The 16,175-nt window shown below is 34.3% G+C and overlaps 1 protein-coding gene across 3 annotated transcripts in view; it reads left to right on the forward strand.

Annotated features, from left to right (window-relative positions):
- The window catches only part of NCAM2 (neural cell adhesion molecule 2), a 562,051-nt gene that overhangs the window by 421,954 nt on the left and 123,922 nt on the right, over window positions 1-16,175 (forward strand). For all 3 annotated transcript variants that reach the window (XM_021706993.1, XM_008074038.2, XM_021706994.1), the window contains one exon: window positions 15,106-15,293. In XM_021706993.1, coding sequence (XP_021562668.1) covers window positions 15,106-15,293 — 188 coding nt within the window. The remainder of the gene's footprint in view (window positions 1-15,105; window positions 15,294-16,175) is intronic.

Here is a 16,175-nt window from a genome sequence, read left to right on the forward strand (position 1 = left end):
AATGACAAAGAAAGTGGAAAGCTTGCATTAAGCAAGTAATCAAGTCAGGAAATCTCAAATTGTGGCAGAATGTAGTGCTGAGGACTGTCTGCAAGTTCAGCTCAAAGTCTCAGCAATAAGGTAAAAAAAGAAGGGGAGATTGAAAATTTATCAAAACATATAACTTGGTACCAAGTCTAAAGGCAGGAGTAAAAGTTCATATGATGTCTGTAGTATGGACAGGAATGGACCCAGAAAAAGCATGTCCTGAATGAAACTTCTAGCAAAATTACAGATTCGGATGCTAACACACATCACTGTTTCTTGTGATGGTGGTAACTTTAAAGCAGAGATTCTTTCAAGGTCTTGGATTTAAGAATTGCTTAAATGTTCTAAGATCAGCCTGTCCAGCTGCCATATAATTAAATTAAATAATTTCTCTTTAGGGATCATTTCATTGTGATAATAGCTGAGAAAGCACAGTCCCCTTTTTTTAAAGTCTATAGTGATATCACTTCCCATTTTTGATATTCCTTCTTTTATAATTTATGTAGTAATGCACACATTTTTTAAAAATTGGTTATCCAGTAATTAAGAAGAATATTTAGGCCAGGCATGGTGGTTCACGCCTATAATTCCAGCACTTTGGGAGACCGAGATGAGAGGATTGCCTGAGCTTACAGGTTCGAGACCAGTCTGGGCAACTTGGTGAGCCCTCATCTCTATAATAAATCAAAAAATTAGCTAGACGTGGTGGTGCACACCTGTAGTTCCAGCTACTTGGAAGGATGAGGTGGAAGGATCACCTGAGCCCAGCCGGTCGAGGCTGCGGTGGCCGTGAGTATGCCACTGCACTCCAGCCTGGATGACAGAGTTAGACTTCAACTCAAAAAAAAAAAAAAAAAGAAAAAGAATGAAGAAGTAAATTTGGGGGCCTAAAGATAATCAATACTTGTGGTCTCTGTTATTAAAGTTATTAGCTTATTAAAATGACATTTACCAAATAACTATTTTTTGTTTTAACTATTGTACACAGATATACATATTAGTGCATGCATGTGCATGTAATAAACTACATCAGAGGCTTTTATAAAATGAAATAATTTGCACTATCCCCAAAAGTTTATACAATTATTGAAAAAAGCAGATGTCATGTTTTATGTGGTCCACTGCCTCTCCATATGTAGTAAAAGTGCTGTCTATGTTTATTTTTAAAATTTGTCACAGTCATTTTATTTTATTTTTTAACTTAAAAATTTTTTTTTTAATTTTTTTTATTTTAACACATAGTCATTTTAAAGGACTCTTTGAGTTTAAGGAATTTGGAAATAACTTATCTAGCTCAACTCTTAAATTCTATAAAGAGAAGTTTAAAAGACCAAACCGATAAATAGGAACTCCATATCACAGCTTTACTTGGCAGAGTTGATACTCAAATTCAATGGTAAGGACAATGCTATTTCTAATACAATATTTGCTTATTAGCAGCAACTACAAAATTATTTTTTCATGTATTTATTCACCATTGTGTGTGTATGTGTGTGAGTATCTCCTTTTTACAAATGTACATATTTCTGGGGTACAATGTGATATTTCCAAATAGGTATACAATATGGAATGATTAAATGAAGCTAATTAACATGTTTGTTAGTTCACATACTTATTACCTTGTGATGAGAACATTTGAAATGTACTCTCAACAATTTTGAAACATGCTTTACATTATTATTATTATTATTAACACTGGTCGCCAAACTGCAATAGATCTCAAAGATATATTCATTTTATCAAACTGAATATTTGTGTTTTTTGACCACCATCTCTCCATCTTTTCCTCACCACCTCTAATAAATACCAATGTACTTATTACAGCCTCTAATAAATACCAATGTACTTTCTTTTTCTGTGAGTTTGACTGTTTTGATTTTATAAATTAGATCATTCGGTGTTTGTCTTTCTGTGCCTAGCTTATTTTATCTAACATAATATCCTCCAGGTTCATTCATGTTGTCACAAAAGACAGAATCTCTATTTTTAAGGTGGAATGGCATTCCATTCTGTGTCTATATACCAGATACTGTGTATCTATTCATCTCCTGACACATAGTTTGATTCCATATCTTGACTATTGTGGAGAATGCTGCAATGAACATAGGAGTACAGATACCTCTTCTACATACTGATTTCATTTCCTTTGAAAATGAAAATAGAAAATAGGATTATTGGATCAAATGGTAGTTCTATTTTTATTTTTTATTTTTCTATTTTTAATTGTTAAAGAAACCCTATACAGTTTTCCGTAATGGCTGTGTTAATTAACATGTCCACCAACAGAGTACAAGAGTTAACTGTACTCACATTTCTCTTTTGATAATAGTCATTCCAACAGGTGTGAGACGATAGCACATTGTGGCGTTAATTTTCATTCCTCTAATAATTATTGATATTGAACTTTTTGTTTTTGCAAATACTTGTTGGCCACCTGTTTTCTTTTAAAACATGTCTATTCAAATCCTTTGCCCATTTAAAAATCAGGTTACTGGTTTTGTTTGTTTGTTTGTTTGTCTGTTTGTTTGTTTTTGCCATTGAGTTGCCCAAAATTCTTATTGTAAAACTTATGACAATTTGTGAGAAGCACTTAGCACTGTGTCTGACACTTTTTAAGTGCTCACAAGATGTTAGAGATTGAAGTTCATGTTCTTGTGGGAAGCCTTCTCTGAATTATGGTTACATAACAGTATAGTTTCTCATTTTTGCATCTGCCCTAATCCACTAAAGTTTTTTGTTGATATAAATTATCTGTATTTAAACAGTGATTAGCATGAAATTGACTCAGTGTTAATTATGAACAGTGCAGTTGCAGAGCTGCAGAGTCACAATCATTAAGAGTAAGGTTTGGACATCCAATTTTTCCCCTACATATTCAAAATGTGCTGATGAATAGTCTTGAATATATGAAAAATGTTTTCATGCCTTAAACATGTACCCATCATCTGTTTAATAGCCTAATATCAATAAGGATAATTTTAATATTATTTTAAATCAGAGGTATGTAATCAAATTAATAATATGATTTGGAGGATTTTGATATTTTGTTTGACAAGTCAACCTATGATGGAGTGTAACAGTTAACTCCTTCAGCTTCTTTTAGAAGGGATGGTAGAGAGAGATATATATGATATATCATATATATATGAGAAATTTGGTCAAAAATCTAACCTTACATAAATAAAATGTTAATTATTCACAATATTTTATAATGCATACTTAATTATAAAAAGGGTTTTGTAGGATTGAAATGGATGGATGAAACAGAATGCATCATCTCTTTCCTGGGAACATGAATTCAATTTAGGAATTCAACTAAAAATAAAGCCACTGTTTAAGGCATCAAGTTTAACATATGGTTGTACAATGTTGTCAAAATTGAAGATGAATTCTGTCCCCTTGATAATTAATAAAATCAATACTATTTTTGCACTCTCAGGTGTATTACTTCATGTGAAGCGACTTATTTTTTAAATAAGAATAAAACCATTTACAATTTAATTCCGAATAATTGTCTCCAAACAACAACAAAAAAGATAGCTCAAAATTTACCCTGATATGATGCATGAATGCATCTGTAAGTGCTCACTCTAGAATGAATATATGCATGTATGTACTCATATGTATATGAGGAAGTATATATATGTATTGAAGAGAATATATATGCATATATTTACAAACTTTTCTTTACAAAAGCTTCCAGCTTTACTGGCACTGAAAAACATTAAGATTAGAATTACATTGTTGAGAAAGTTACAGTATGAAAAATATATTCATACTATGTTTATCATTTTTAGAATATAAATGATATTTTTGCAGTCGTGTTTAACATTTTTGGTATACTTTATGATATTTTAAGTAACAAAACCCTTTTGCTTTTTGTTAAGTTTCAAAGTATTTATGTATTAGAGGTTGAATGTACTCAAGAAAAGTGTATCAATGTTCAACAAAACATCTATAAATCATGATTATCAGGTCAAGTATAAAAATACTGTACTCAAAATATCTATAGTCAAGTTAAGACAGACAGTAATGGAAGCAATGTAATGTATTTCAACTCTTAATGTTTCAACAGAGATTTAAAAATAGATAACCAAATTTTTTTTACAAATGTTCTAATTGAAAGTTGATCATTGAACCCAACGTCGACAAATTCCTTATGCATATTTCTGATGTAAAGCTTCAAAATAAAAGTATTTATTAAAAAATTTAAGCTGGGCTCGGTGGCTCAGCCTGTAATCCCGTGCCTTGGGAGGCTGAGGTGAGTGAATTGCCTGAGCCCGCGGGTTCGAGACCCGCCTGGGCAACTTGGCGAGACCTCATCTCTAAAATAAATAAAAAATTAGCCAGATGTGGTAGCGTGTGCCTGTAGTTCCAGCTACTTGGAAGGCTGAGGCGGAAGGATCGCCGGAGTCCAGCAGGTTAAGGCTGAGGTAGCTGGGAGCAACCACTGCACTCCAGTCTGGGCGACAGAGTGAGACTCCAACTCAAAAAAAAAAAATTAAAAAGTATTTTTAAGATCAATTTTTATATCTTAGGGCATTAGTAAATATGCTTATTTGAGGATTCTTTCTTGAGATATCAAATGACATTCTTGATTGTTTTAGGCCAATATTATTTTTAATGCAAAAATATACTTGAATAAGAGCAAAAGTTCTGAGTCAGTTTATTTATAATTTTTTATTCACACAAAAGCTAGAGTGCAACTTTGAAATCTACCTCTGTAATTCAAATCTTGTCTATAAACAATAGCCAATATATTTTAAACACTAGTTTAACAACATTTCTTATTAATTCAAAGTGGGAGATACTTTCAAGTTCCTAATCTGGAATCTAGGGGATTGTCTTTGACTTTCTGATATTGAAACAAATGGTTAACTTCTCTGTCCTTTCACCATTTTAAATATAATTTTGTATGTGTGAAATGTTAATAAGCTATATAGCTTTTACTTTTCATCACTTATGTCATTCTATCTTTAAGAAAGGGAAACACGTTTTTTATTTTAAATCACTTTTCTTGAGGGTTCTCATATTTTGTGAAAGAAAAATTATTCTGACACTTTTAAAGTTGTTAGGAGGGCTTTATTCAAGAATACTGAAATAAGAAAGAGATACCGAGCTTCACTCCCAACACCAGGGCAAGTGGGGATTTAGAGCCAATGAGTATAGTATGGGAGGTCAGTGGATGAAAAATTACTAGAAGGTACTGATAGACTTCAAGCATACCTGCATTCTTGCTAAACTGCTTTAACAGAATCCTTGCAAATTGCAGGCCAGAAACATAGATGACAGTGATGGTGAATGAAGAACTTGGTCAGATATCAAGAGTGATCAGAAATCCAGGGCGGGGGAATTTCTACTTAACTAATTTGGCAGAACTCTTTGCTAATGGCAACCCAAGGACAGAGCCAATGTCAAGGTCTAGTTGAAGAATGGGCTGAGAGGAGCCTAACTAAAATTTGGTCAAGAAGAGAGTCTTTGTCACTTTCTTGGTTCTCACTGGCACCAAACGCTTTCTGATTGAAAATTTCTTTCATCACATCTAGTGAATGACATATTTCCATCATATCATTATTCAGATTTCTCTGATATTCTTTTTACTGTGCTCAAACACTTACTCTTCCAACGAAGTTATTTCTGTTTTTATAAAGTGTAGAATAACATTTTAACTTGGAGTTTAATAAGCTTTGGGGGATACATAATTTCTAACGGATGTTTCTATAACTTCATAGTTCATGTATACAGGAATTAATTTTCTACATGCAATTAAGCACAAATTCTAGGTTAAAAAAATGTAACTTCAAGGTGGAAATTCTTCTATACCTCTCTTTTTTCTTTCATATATACATTAAATTATATATAATTATTAAAATAGAAAAAGCAAGTATTTATTTGTAGGTATGTTTATCAGTAATTGCTGATTTTCTCAGTTTTGCTCATGCTGTATTCTTCTCTTCTCCTCCTTGCCCTGTTTTTTGGTAACCACCAGATTTTTTTCCTCTGTACAACATTTGAAGTTTTTCATGATGTAAAAGGCCTTCCTGTTTTCTGAAAGTTACAATTTTTGACATACCAACATGAAATCTGGCTGCATTTTTCAGCCTCTTCACATGTTACTCTGCCATAGTCACATCCTTCCTCTTATTTTGGCCTGATATCAATTCTCTAATTTCATTAATATACTAATCTTGTGCTAGTGAATATTGCTGCCTTTCTGCTGTTTTCATATTTACAATGCATAATCTGTACAGAAATTGTACTTATGCTTTATTTTAGACAAGATTTATCAATATTTTCTTGCCTCACACCACAAATACATTTTAAAATGTGGCTTTCAGTATAGCATGAGTTGCCTGGAGCATGTATTGCATTCAACATCAGTAATTTTGAATTGAATTCCCACTGAGATCATCAGGCAAGCAATTAGTGACATTGCTTTCTTTCATGGAAAACTAAATCTTGCCCTAAGTTTTCAGCAGAATTATAATCATATAATATACATACATACAGATACCACATTGTGGACAGTGTATGACTGTGAGCTAGCTATTAATATTTTCATTAGCATGTATTATTTTCATATTGGGCTATATGTATTTGTAAATATATTATCCATAAACCTCTCCATACAATAGTATAATGCTAAGGAAATTACATTTCATAAATAATAAAGAGTTATACAAGATTTTATGACCATAGATTTAAGGTTAGTCTTTGACTTTGCTGAGATTTCTGGCTTCTTGTATAGTTGATTCTTTAATTAGTTGTGTATTGTTAGATTCTTCACTTCCCTGGCCTTGAAAAAGCTTTTTTTCTTCTTTTGAGAATATCCTTTTAATTTAATTGAACTGTTAAATTAAAATTTAATTGACTATTTAATTTCCAATCAATTCAATATGCAGTTTTTGGATTTTGAAAGCACAATGTAACATCAGGTAAATACTTGTTACTGAGACACATTAAAATCCACATGTGCAGATCATTTGGTGGGGTAACAATTAAATGGTTTCTTCCAATGCCTAATGACCATGATGAGGGAGATCAAAGAATGCTGTGAGTACATAAATTAGGGAAACTCACCCAGAATTGGAGGATGTGGAAAGGCTGTGTTTAGAAAGTGTGGAAGTTGGTTTTGAAGGCAGCCAAATGAAGGGAAGGGCAGACACATGTCAAGATAACAAAAAACCATAGGCAAATAGATCTGTGCAATACTTAGCACACCTTAGTACAAAGATGTACCACTATAAATTCAGCAAATACTCTTTTGTGGAATATTAAGTAGTTGTGAGTTTTTGTTATTACAAAGTTCTTTATAGAAACCTTTATAATACTTCTAATTATTTTCTCTGAGTAGATGTTTAAGAATAGATTGTAAAGCCAAAGTCTAGGAGCTCAAGACCAGGTTGGGCAGCTTATCAAGACCTTGTCTTTACAAGAAATAAAAATAAAATAGCAAGGCATGGTGGTGCATGGCTGTCATCCTGGCTACTTGGGAGACTGAGGTGAGAGAATTGCTTGAACCTAGGAGTTTGAGGCTGCGAGGAAGTAAAAATAAGTTGCTTTATCTCCCCGAGGAATCGTTCCAATTATATTTCTCTCAATAATGCATGATAGGGTTCACATTACCAAAATATTGCTAGTATAAAATAGTGAAGCTTTATTTCTAGGTTTGACTAGTAATATCATGGAAGGTAGGTTAAAATAGTCCTGGATTCATATCCCAGCCCTAAAACTTATTACCGTTGTGTACTTGACCTCTTTTACCCCAGATCCCTCATCCATAGAACAAAGATTACTCCTTCTTTATAAGTTTATAAATTATTAAATAGAATAAAACAGGCCAGGTGTGGTGTCTCATGTCTGTAATCCCAGTACTTTTGGAGGCCAGGGCAGGAGGATTGCTTGAGTCTAGAAGTTCAAGACCAGGCTGGGCAGCTTATCAAGACCTTGTCTTTACAAAAAATAAAAATAAAATGCAAGGCATGATGGTGCATGACTGTTGTCCTGGCTACTCAGGGGACTGAGGTGAGAGAATTGCTTGAACCCAGGAGTTTGAGGCTGCAAGGAAGTGTGATCGTGTCACTTCACTCTACCCTGGGTGACATTGTGAGAACCTGACTCAAATAATAATAATAATTTTAAAAATAGAGTAAGATATGTGCACTTGCTATAATACAAAAGTTTCAGTAACATTCTGGACTTGTATATGAGGTTGGCATTAAAAACATACATTAAAGCAAAATAGGATCAATATTTGTAAAATGATTTCTTCTACATTTGTACTACAGATTATAATTCTTATGTTGTATATCTGATGTATAATTAGTAGATATAGCAAAATTGGATGTAGATTACTTTTACTTTAAAATTTTTTATTGAAGTCTTATGAAAAACAGTGTTGCTGCTATTACTTTAACAAACATTAATCATTTAGATCAACTTAAAATACAAAAATTATAAGATTTTGTTTTTCTTTGTGTAGATTAAAGTTCGTGACCTGTATCATCATTTTTTCTCCTTAAAGAACTTCTTTTAGCATTTCTTGTAGGGAAGATTTAATGGCAATGAATGCTCTGTTTTTTTGTTGTTTTTTTTTTTTGGTCAGAGAAAGACTATTTATTTGCGCATTTTTTTGTTTGTTTGTTTTTGAATTGGAGTCTCACTCCGTCACTGAGGCTAGAGTGCAGTGGCACACTTACAGCCACCCCAGCATTGACCTGCTGGACTCTGGTCATCCTTCTGCCTCAGCCTTCCACGTAGCCAGAAGTACAGGGTGGACACTACTACGCCCTGCTAATTTTTGATTTATTGTAGAGACGAGGTCTCACCAAGTTGCCAGGGCTGGTCTCCAACCTGTGGTCTCAGGCAATCTACTCGCCTCGGCCTCCCAAAGTGCTGGGATTACAGGCAGAACTACCCAGTTCAGTCCTTCTGCACATTCGAAAGACGATTTTGAGATTTAGAATATCTTGTAATAATTTTTAGATATGAAACTCTAGGTTAATGTTTTATCTCTTTCAACCTTTAAAAATTTACTCCACTTTCTCCTTGCTTGCATGGATTCTGACAAAAAGGTTGCTATAATTCTTACCCATGTTTTCTATAGATAAGTAGATCTTCCCTCACCCCTTCTGCAATCCCTCTGGCTTCTTTTAAGATTTTCTCTCTTTCTTTTATTTTCTGAAGTTTCAATATGATATGACTAAGTGTAACTTTTTGGTATTTATCCTGTTTAATGATATCAGAGCTTCCCAGTTCTGTAGATTTTGTGTCTATCATTAGTTTTGGAAAGTTCTCAGTCACTATTACTTCAAATAGTGCTTTAGCTCCTTTATCTCTCTTACTCTTTCAATTGCAAGTTTTGATATTGTCCCAGAGACATTGCTTTTTACAAATCAAATTTTCCTTCTGTTAGTTTGGAAACTATTCTCTCTTCTGTGCTCACATAGCTTTTGTTAAATAACAAACTACCCCAAATATCAGTGGATTAAAACAACACACATTTCTTATTTTTCATGAGTCTGGTCAGCAGTGCAGTTTGCTGATTTGAGCTGGTCTTAGCTGGTGTCAGCTAGGCTTGCTAATCCTCCTAAAGTCAGCCAGCAGATAGCTTGAAAGAGAGGAGAGGAGCTGGCAGCTAGGACGGTGTCATTTGGAATGTAATGGTTCTTCTTCATGTATCTCTTACTTCTATCCGGTAGGCTAATCTGGGCATATTTTCATGTTCACTCATGCATGGTCTCATGACAACAGCAAAGAATTACGAGAGAGAGAGAGACACAGAAAGAGAGGCAAGAGAAGAGGAGTCGGGGAAGGGGATGAGAAGAAGAACGAGGAGGAGGAGAGGAGCAAAAATAAGAAACACTCAAACACTTTATAGGCTCTGCTATCCTCAAATTTGCTATTGTCCTTTTGGCCAAAGAAAGTAATATGGAAACTGGGCTCGGTGGCTCAGCCTGTAATCCCGCGCCTTGGGAGGCTGAGGTGAGTGGATTGCCTGAGCCCGCGGGTTCGAGACCCGCCTGGGCAGCGAGACCTCATCTCTACAATAAATCAAAAAAATTAGTCGGGTGTGGTAGCGCGCGCCTGTAATTCCAGCTACTCGGAAGGCTGAGGCGAAAGGATTGCCGGAGCCCAGCAGGTCAAGGCTGCGGTGGCCGGGAGTGGCCACTGCACTCCAGTCTGGGTGACAGAGTGAGACTCCAACTCAAAAAAAAAAGAAAGAAAGTAATATGGCAAGCACAAAATAATTGTGGGAAGACACTATTAAAGTAAAGAAGTCAGGGAGGCATGTGAAGTTAAGAACTATCAAGCAATCTACCATGCAATTGATCTACCAAAATACTTATCCATAAATGCATTATTTACAGTATATATATATATATATAGACAATATCTTCCCATTCTCATTAACAATAAGAGTTTTAGCTTTTTGGCTGTTGTTGTTCAGATTGTCAGATTTATTTTCAGAGGGATTGTGCCAATTTCATCTTCTCCTAGCAGTGTCTGGGAGGACCCACTTCTCCATTGTCTCTACAAGAAATCCTATTATTTTTTCGTATTCATGTATGGCATATAGTTTCTGTTTTTGTTGTGTTTTTTTTGAGTTGGAGTCTCACTCTGTCACCCAGACTGGAGTGCAGTGTCCGGTCCCGGTCACCGCAGCCTCGACCTGCTGTGCTCCGGCGATCCTTCCGCCTCAGCCTTCCCAGTAGCTGGAATTACAGGTGCGCACTACCACACCCGGCTAATTTTTTTTTTTTGATTTATTGTAGAGATGAGGTCTCGCCAAGTTGCCCAGGCGGATCTCAAACCCGCGGGCTCAGGCAATTCACTCACCTCAGCCTCCCAAAACACAGGATTACAGGCTGAACCACCGAGCCCAGCTGGCATATAGTTTCAATGTGCATTTCTTTTATTTAATTTTTTTTTATTTCAAATATGTGGGGTACAAATTAGGGTTAGGTATAAAAATTTTCATTTTGCAGGTACTCTTGTTGATGAGGTGCACCCCCCTCCCCTGGCAGTTTCCCACTACTGCCAATCTCTTTCTTATAATATTACAATAGTTGTTCACGATCCGCTTAAGAGTGAGAATATGTGATACTAGGTTCTTTGTTTCTGTGATAGATCACTCAGTATTATAGTCTCTAAATTCTTTCGAATTGTTGTGAAGCTCATAATTTTGTCCTTCTTTATGGCTGTGTAATATTCCATTGTGTATTTGTATCACTTTTTTTTAATCCAGTCCTCTTTCAATGGACAGCATGATTGGTTCCATGATTTTGCTATTGTGAATAATACTGCAATAAACTTGCATGTGCAGGTATCTTTTTCATAGCGTATTTTGATTTCCCCTGGGTATATTCCCAGTAGGGGAATTGCGGGGTCGTATGCAAGGTCAATGGTTAGATCTTTTAGGAATTGCCACACTATTTTCTACAGATGCTGTATGAGTTTACACTCCCACCAACAGCGCAGAAGTGTTCTCTTTTCCCTACGTCATCTGGCATCTGTTGTTTTTTGAGTCCATTCTGTCTAGAGTTAGGTGGTATCTCAGTGTGGTTTTAGTTTACATTTATTTGATGTCTAATGAGGCTGAGCATTTTTTCATGTATCTGTTGGCTTCTTGTATGGCTTCTTTTGAGAAGTGTCTATTCATATCTTTTGCCCTCTTGTAACGGGGCTGTTTTTGTTTTTCTTTTTCTTTTCAGCACGTTTGAGTTCCTGGTAGATCCAAGATGTTAGGCCTTTGTCAAATATGTAGTTGACAAATATTTTTTCCCAGGCTGTGGGCTGTCTCCCCACTCTCTCAATGGTTTATTTGGCTTTGCAGAAGCTTGTCAGTGTGATGAGGTCCCACTTGTCTCTCTTATCTCTTACGGCATGGACACTTGGGGTTTTGTTCAGGAATTGATTGTCAGTTCCAATTTCCATAAGGGTGTCTCCTGCATTTTCTAAGATTCTTATAGTTTGAGGCTTCACGTTTAGGTCTTTAATCCATTTAGAGTTGATTTGTGTTTATGGTGATAGGTACGGGTCTTGTTTTAATCTTTTGCATGTGGTCAACCAGTCTTCCCAGCACCATTGACTGAATAGGTTCTCTCCCCAGTGGTTGATGGTGGAGGCTTTGTCAGAGATGAGTTGGTTGAGAAATTGAGGTTTTGCTTCTGAAATCTCCGTCCTGTTCCATTGGTCTTTGTGTTCTTGTACCAATACCAGGCTGTTTTGATTATTATAACTTCATAATGAAGCTTAAAGTCTGGAAGAATGATGCCTCCAACTTTTTTTGTTTGTTTGTTTGTTTGTTTGCTGAGAATTGCTTTGGCTATTCGTGGTTGTTTGTGTTTTCATATAAATTACTATATTGTCATTTCCAGGTCTGAAAAGAATGCTGATGGTAATTTAATGAATATTGTGTTAAATCTTTAGATTGCCTTGGGTAGGATGAATATCTTATCACTGTTGATTCTTCCAATTCATGAGCTTGGAATATTTTTCCATTGTTTGTGTCATCTTTGATTTCTTTGAGCAGTGTTTTGTAGTTTTCTTTGTAAAAGTCTTTGACTTCTCTGGATAGGAAGATGCCTAGGGTTTTGTTTTTTTTTTTTGGTGGCTATTGTGAATGGGATTGTGCTTTTTTATTTGGGTTTCTCTTTGTTGTTGGTGTATAGGAATGCGACTGACTTTTGCACATTTACTTTTTACCCTGACACTTGCCAAAGTCTGTTATCAGTACAAGGAGGTGTATGACAGATTCTCTTGGGTTTTCAAGATATAGAATCATGTCATCTACATAGAGAGATAACTTGACTTACTCTGTTTCTGTTTGGATACCCCTGAATTCATTCTTTTGTCTGACTGCTCTAGCTAGGACTTCCAATGCTATATTGAACAAGAGGGGTGAGAGTGGGCATCCTTGTCTTGTTCCGGTTTTCAGGGGAAATGGTTCCAATTCTGTATGAGGGCTGTGGGTTTCTCGTAGATGGCTCTTACTGTTTTGAGGTATGTTCCATCTATGCCTAGATATTCGAGGATTTTTTTCAAGAAAGGGTGCTGGATTTTATCAAAAGCTTTTTCCACATATAATTATATAATAATGTGGTTTTTGTCTTTATATCTGTTGATGTATTTAATTACGCTTACAGTCTTGCTAATGTTCAACCAGCCCTTTAACCTGAGGATGAAGTCTACTTTGTCATCATGGATGATTTTTGAGATGTGTTGTTGGATCTCGTTTGCTAGAATCTTATTGAGAATTTTAGCATCTATGTTCATCAAGGATATTGGCCTGTAGTTCTCTTTCTTTGTTGGATCTTTCCCCTGTTTGGATATCAATCAGTGTGATGTTAGCTTCACAAATAGATTTAGAGAGAGTTCTATCTTTCTCAGTTGCCTGGAATTCTTTCAGTAAGATTGGTGTCAGCTCCCCCTTGTATATTTTTTAGAATTCTGTTGGAAAGCCATCAGGTCCAGGGCGTTTTTTTGTAGGTAGTTTTCTTATGGCATAGTCGAGTTCCTGTTATTATTGGTCTATATGGGGTCTGATTTCTTCCTGTTACATCTTGGGGAAGTTGTGTGATGTCCGAAAGTGTTCCATTTCATTTAGGTTTTTGAGTTTGTTTCCATACACGTGTACATAGTAATCTCTGATAAACTTTTGTATTTCTTCGGGGTCAGTTGTGACTTCATCTTTTGCATTTATTTTTGCATTTTGGTCTTCAACTTCTGAGATTCTTTTTTCTGCTTGGTTAATTCTACTTTGCATGTTTATCAGTTTGTTTATTTAATTTGCTGTATTCTTTATTGCTGTTATCTCTGTTATTGACTCCTTCATCTCTCCTCTTGTCTCTTCTCATTTGTATTTATTCTCCCTATTAATATCTTGATAGCTGTGCTTGTAGTTTTTGATCAGTGGCTGATCTGCTGATCTCCCAGGATTCTGTGTGAAACTCTTATTCTTTCTTTGGGTTTCTTCATTTGTGTAGGTTTTCCTCCCCGCCCCCTTTTTTTAACCTCTCCTTTAATACTGCTGTTCAGGGATGGGGTGATAGCTTTCTTTTCTGTTCGCTCAATCTCCTATTCTTCCTTATGTAGAGAATTTAGAACATTTTTAAATCATCAGAGGTAATAAATGTTTTTAAATCATCAGAGGTAATAAATGTTTTAAAGGTTGACAATGAAAATTGATCTTTCTTTATGGGATAGTAAGTTCTACGTAGTTAATGTTAGTCACAATAGTAATCAGTATAAAAACCAGCAACATTTTACCTGCAACTTAATTGAGAATTATGATGTTATATGAACATTTTGAAAATTAATCCCTTTAGGTAATATACAGTCCGGAAATTTAAGAGGTTGCCATATTTGGCACTTGGTCTAGGTCATAGGTTTTTGGTGGAGCAAGAGACAATGTTTGCATATGTTCACAATTATGTTTTTTCAATGAAATGATACATGTGTCTTTACAAGATCTGGTTGAGGAGACCTTAAATTGACAGGTCTTCATAGAAATAGGAAATAGATAATTTTCAGATTAATTATTGTTGATTAATGTAGAATATCTCTTGTAATAAAAATTGGAATTGTGGATACTTTAGAAACAAATTGCTATTTAATTATGATGTTGCCATTTCAAGTTACATTTCATACCTACTTCTTCTAAATACTTTGTTATGAGTAAAATGGAATTTTAAAATGACATAAGTGCCATTGATTTTATTAGGTTTTATTCTGGAGTCTCTGTAGTTTTTTCCACAGAGTTTCTACAGATGTAGACAATCTTTAATTTACTTGATGGATTTTTTGTCAGGTTTTTAAGAGCAAATTTAACTGACTGTTGTTTTACATTTTAATAATTGGTCAGATTTGAATCATTTTATATTAATTTTATTAAAAGTATGTAGTTAAATATGCAAATGGCACATTTTAATGAATTCTGATGTCACATATTAAATGTATGAAATTAGAATTGTATGGATTTTTTATAGTCAAGTAAAAATGCTTATGTTTATATTATTAAGTGGTTGTTTAACTTATGGAAGAAATCTATGAATATTTTATTAAATTGTATTACAGATGCCCCTAAGTTTATATCAAACCAAACAATTTATTACTCTTGGGAAGGAAATCCTATAAATATAAGTTGTGATGTGAAATCAAATCCACCAGCTTCAATCCATTGGAGAAGAGAGAAATTAGTCTTACCTGCTAAAAACACCACCAATTTAAAGACATATAGTACAGGAAGAAAGATGATATTAGAGGTAAGTATTCATTTATATCAATAAATTATATGTAAGTATCTACTATTTTACAATACTTTTAAATATCCTTCTATACAAATATATATTCTGAAATCGTGGTGTATATATTTTATATTTATTTATTTAAAAGTCAATTGGATCATGGCTCATTAATGAAAAATGCCTCATTATTTACTTATGTAGAAATGTGGGTGTATAGTAAAGAGCATTATTTTTCATAAGCTTATTTTTAGAAAAACAGTCATATGAAGAAAAACAAAGAGAGAAGAAATTAATAATTTGTTAGCTACTGAGGAGCAAAATTTCATCTTCAGTGTTGATACTTTAATTGATTCTATGGGTTATATCTTTTTTCTCCTTACACTGGTATGCATAAATGCTATTTCCTGATTACATTGTTATAATCCTCGTGTAAGTTCCTAAGTAAACAAAATTTACTTATTCAGTGTTTCATTTTATTTTATTTCTAAAATTAAGATTGTATATAATTGTGTTTATACTGCCAAGTGGCTAACTCTTAAATGGTATTTGAATAAAATTTCTTGTACAAATTAATTGCAGATTGTGTGTTTATCAATTTTCAAATGTATACAAGTATCTAAAAATGATCATGCTTTTAATATAAGATGCAGTTAGAACAACTGGGAATCTTCTTCCCAAAACCTTATTTTTCTGAAATGCCACTCCATTTTTCTTCACTAATTCAATTTACATAAACCAAATGAAATACGTCTTAGAATAACATCTGATATTCATACTACATTCAGTTAAGCTGTCTTTATTGATACCAATTAGACTTAGCAAAAGATTTTTTTGATAGAAAGGTCTAGCCATCACATCCCCAAATATTGGATAGCTGACTGGTAATTAAACCACTTTGTC

Source organism: Carlito syrichta, unplaced genomic scaffold (assembly GCF_000164805.1).
Source record: "Carlito syrichta isolate Samal-C Ts95f unplaced genomic scaffold, Tarsius_syrichta-2.0.1 Scaffold316281, whole genome shotgun sequence".
In the NCBI taxonomy this organism is placed as follows: Eukaryota; Metazoa; Chordata; class Mammalia; order Primates; family Tarsiidae; genus Carlito; species Carlito syrichta.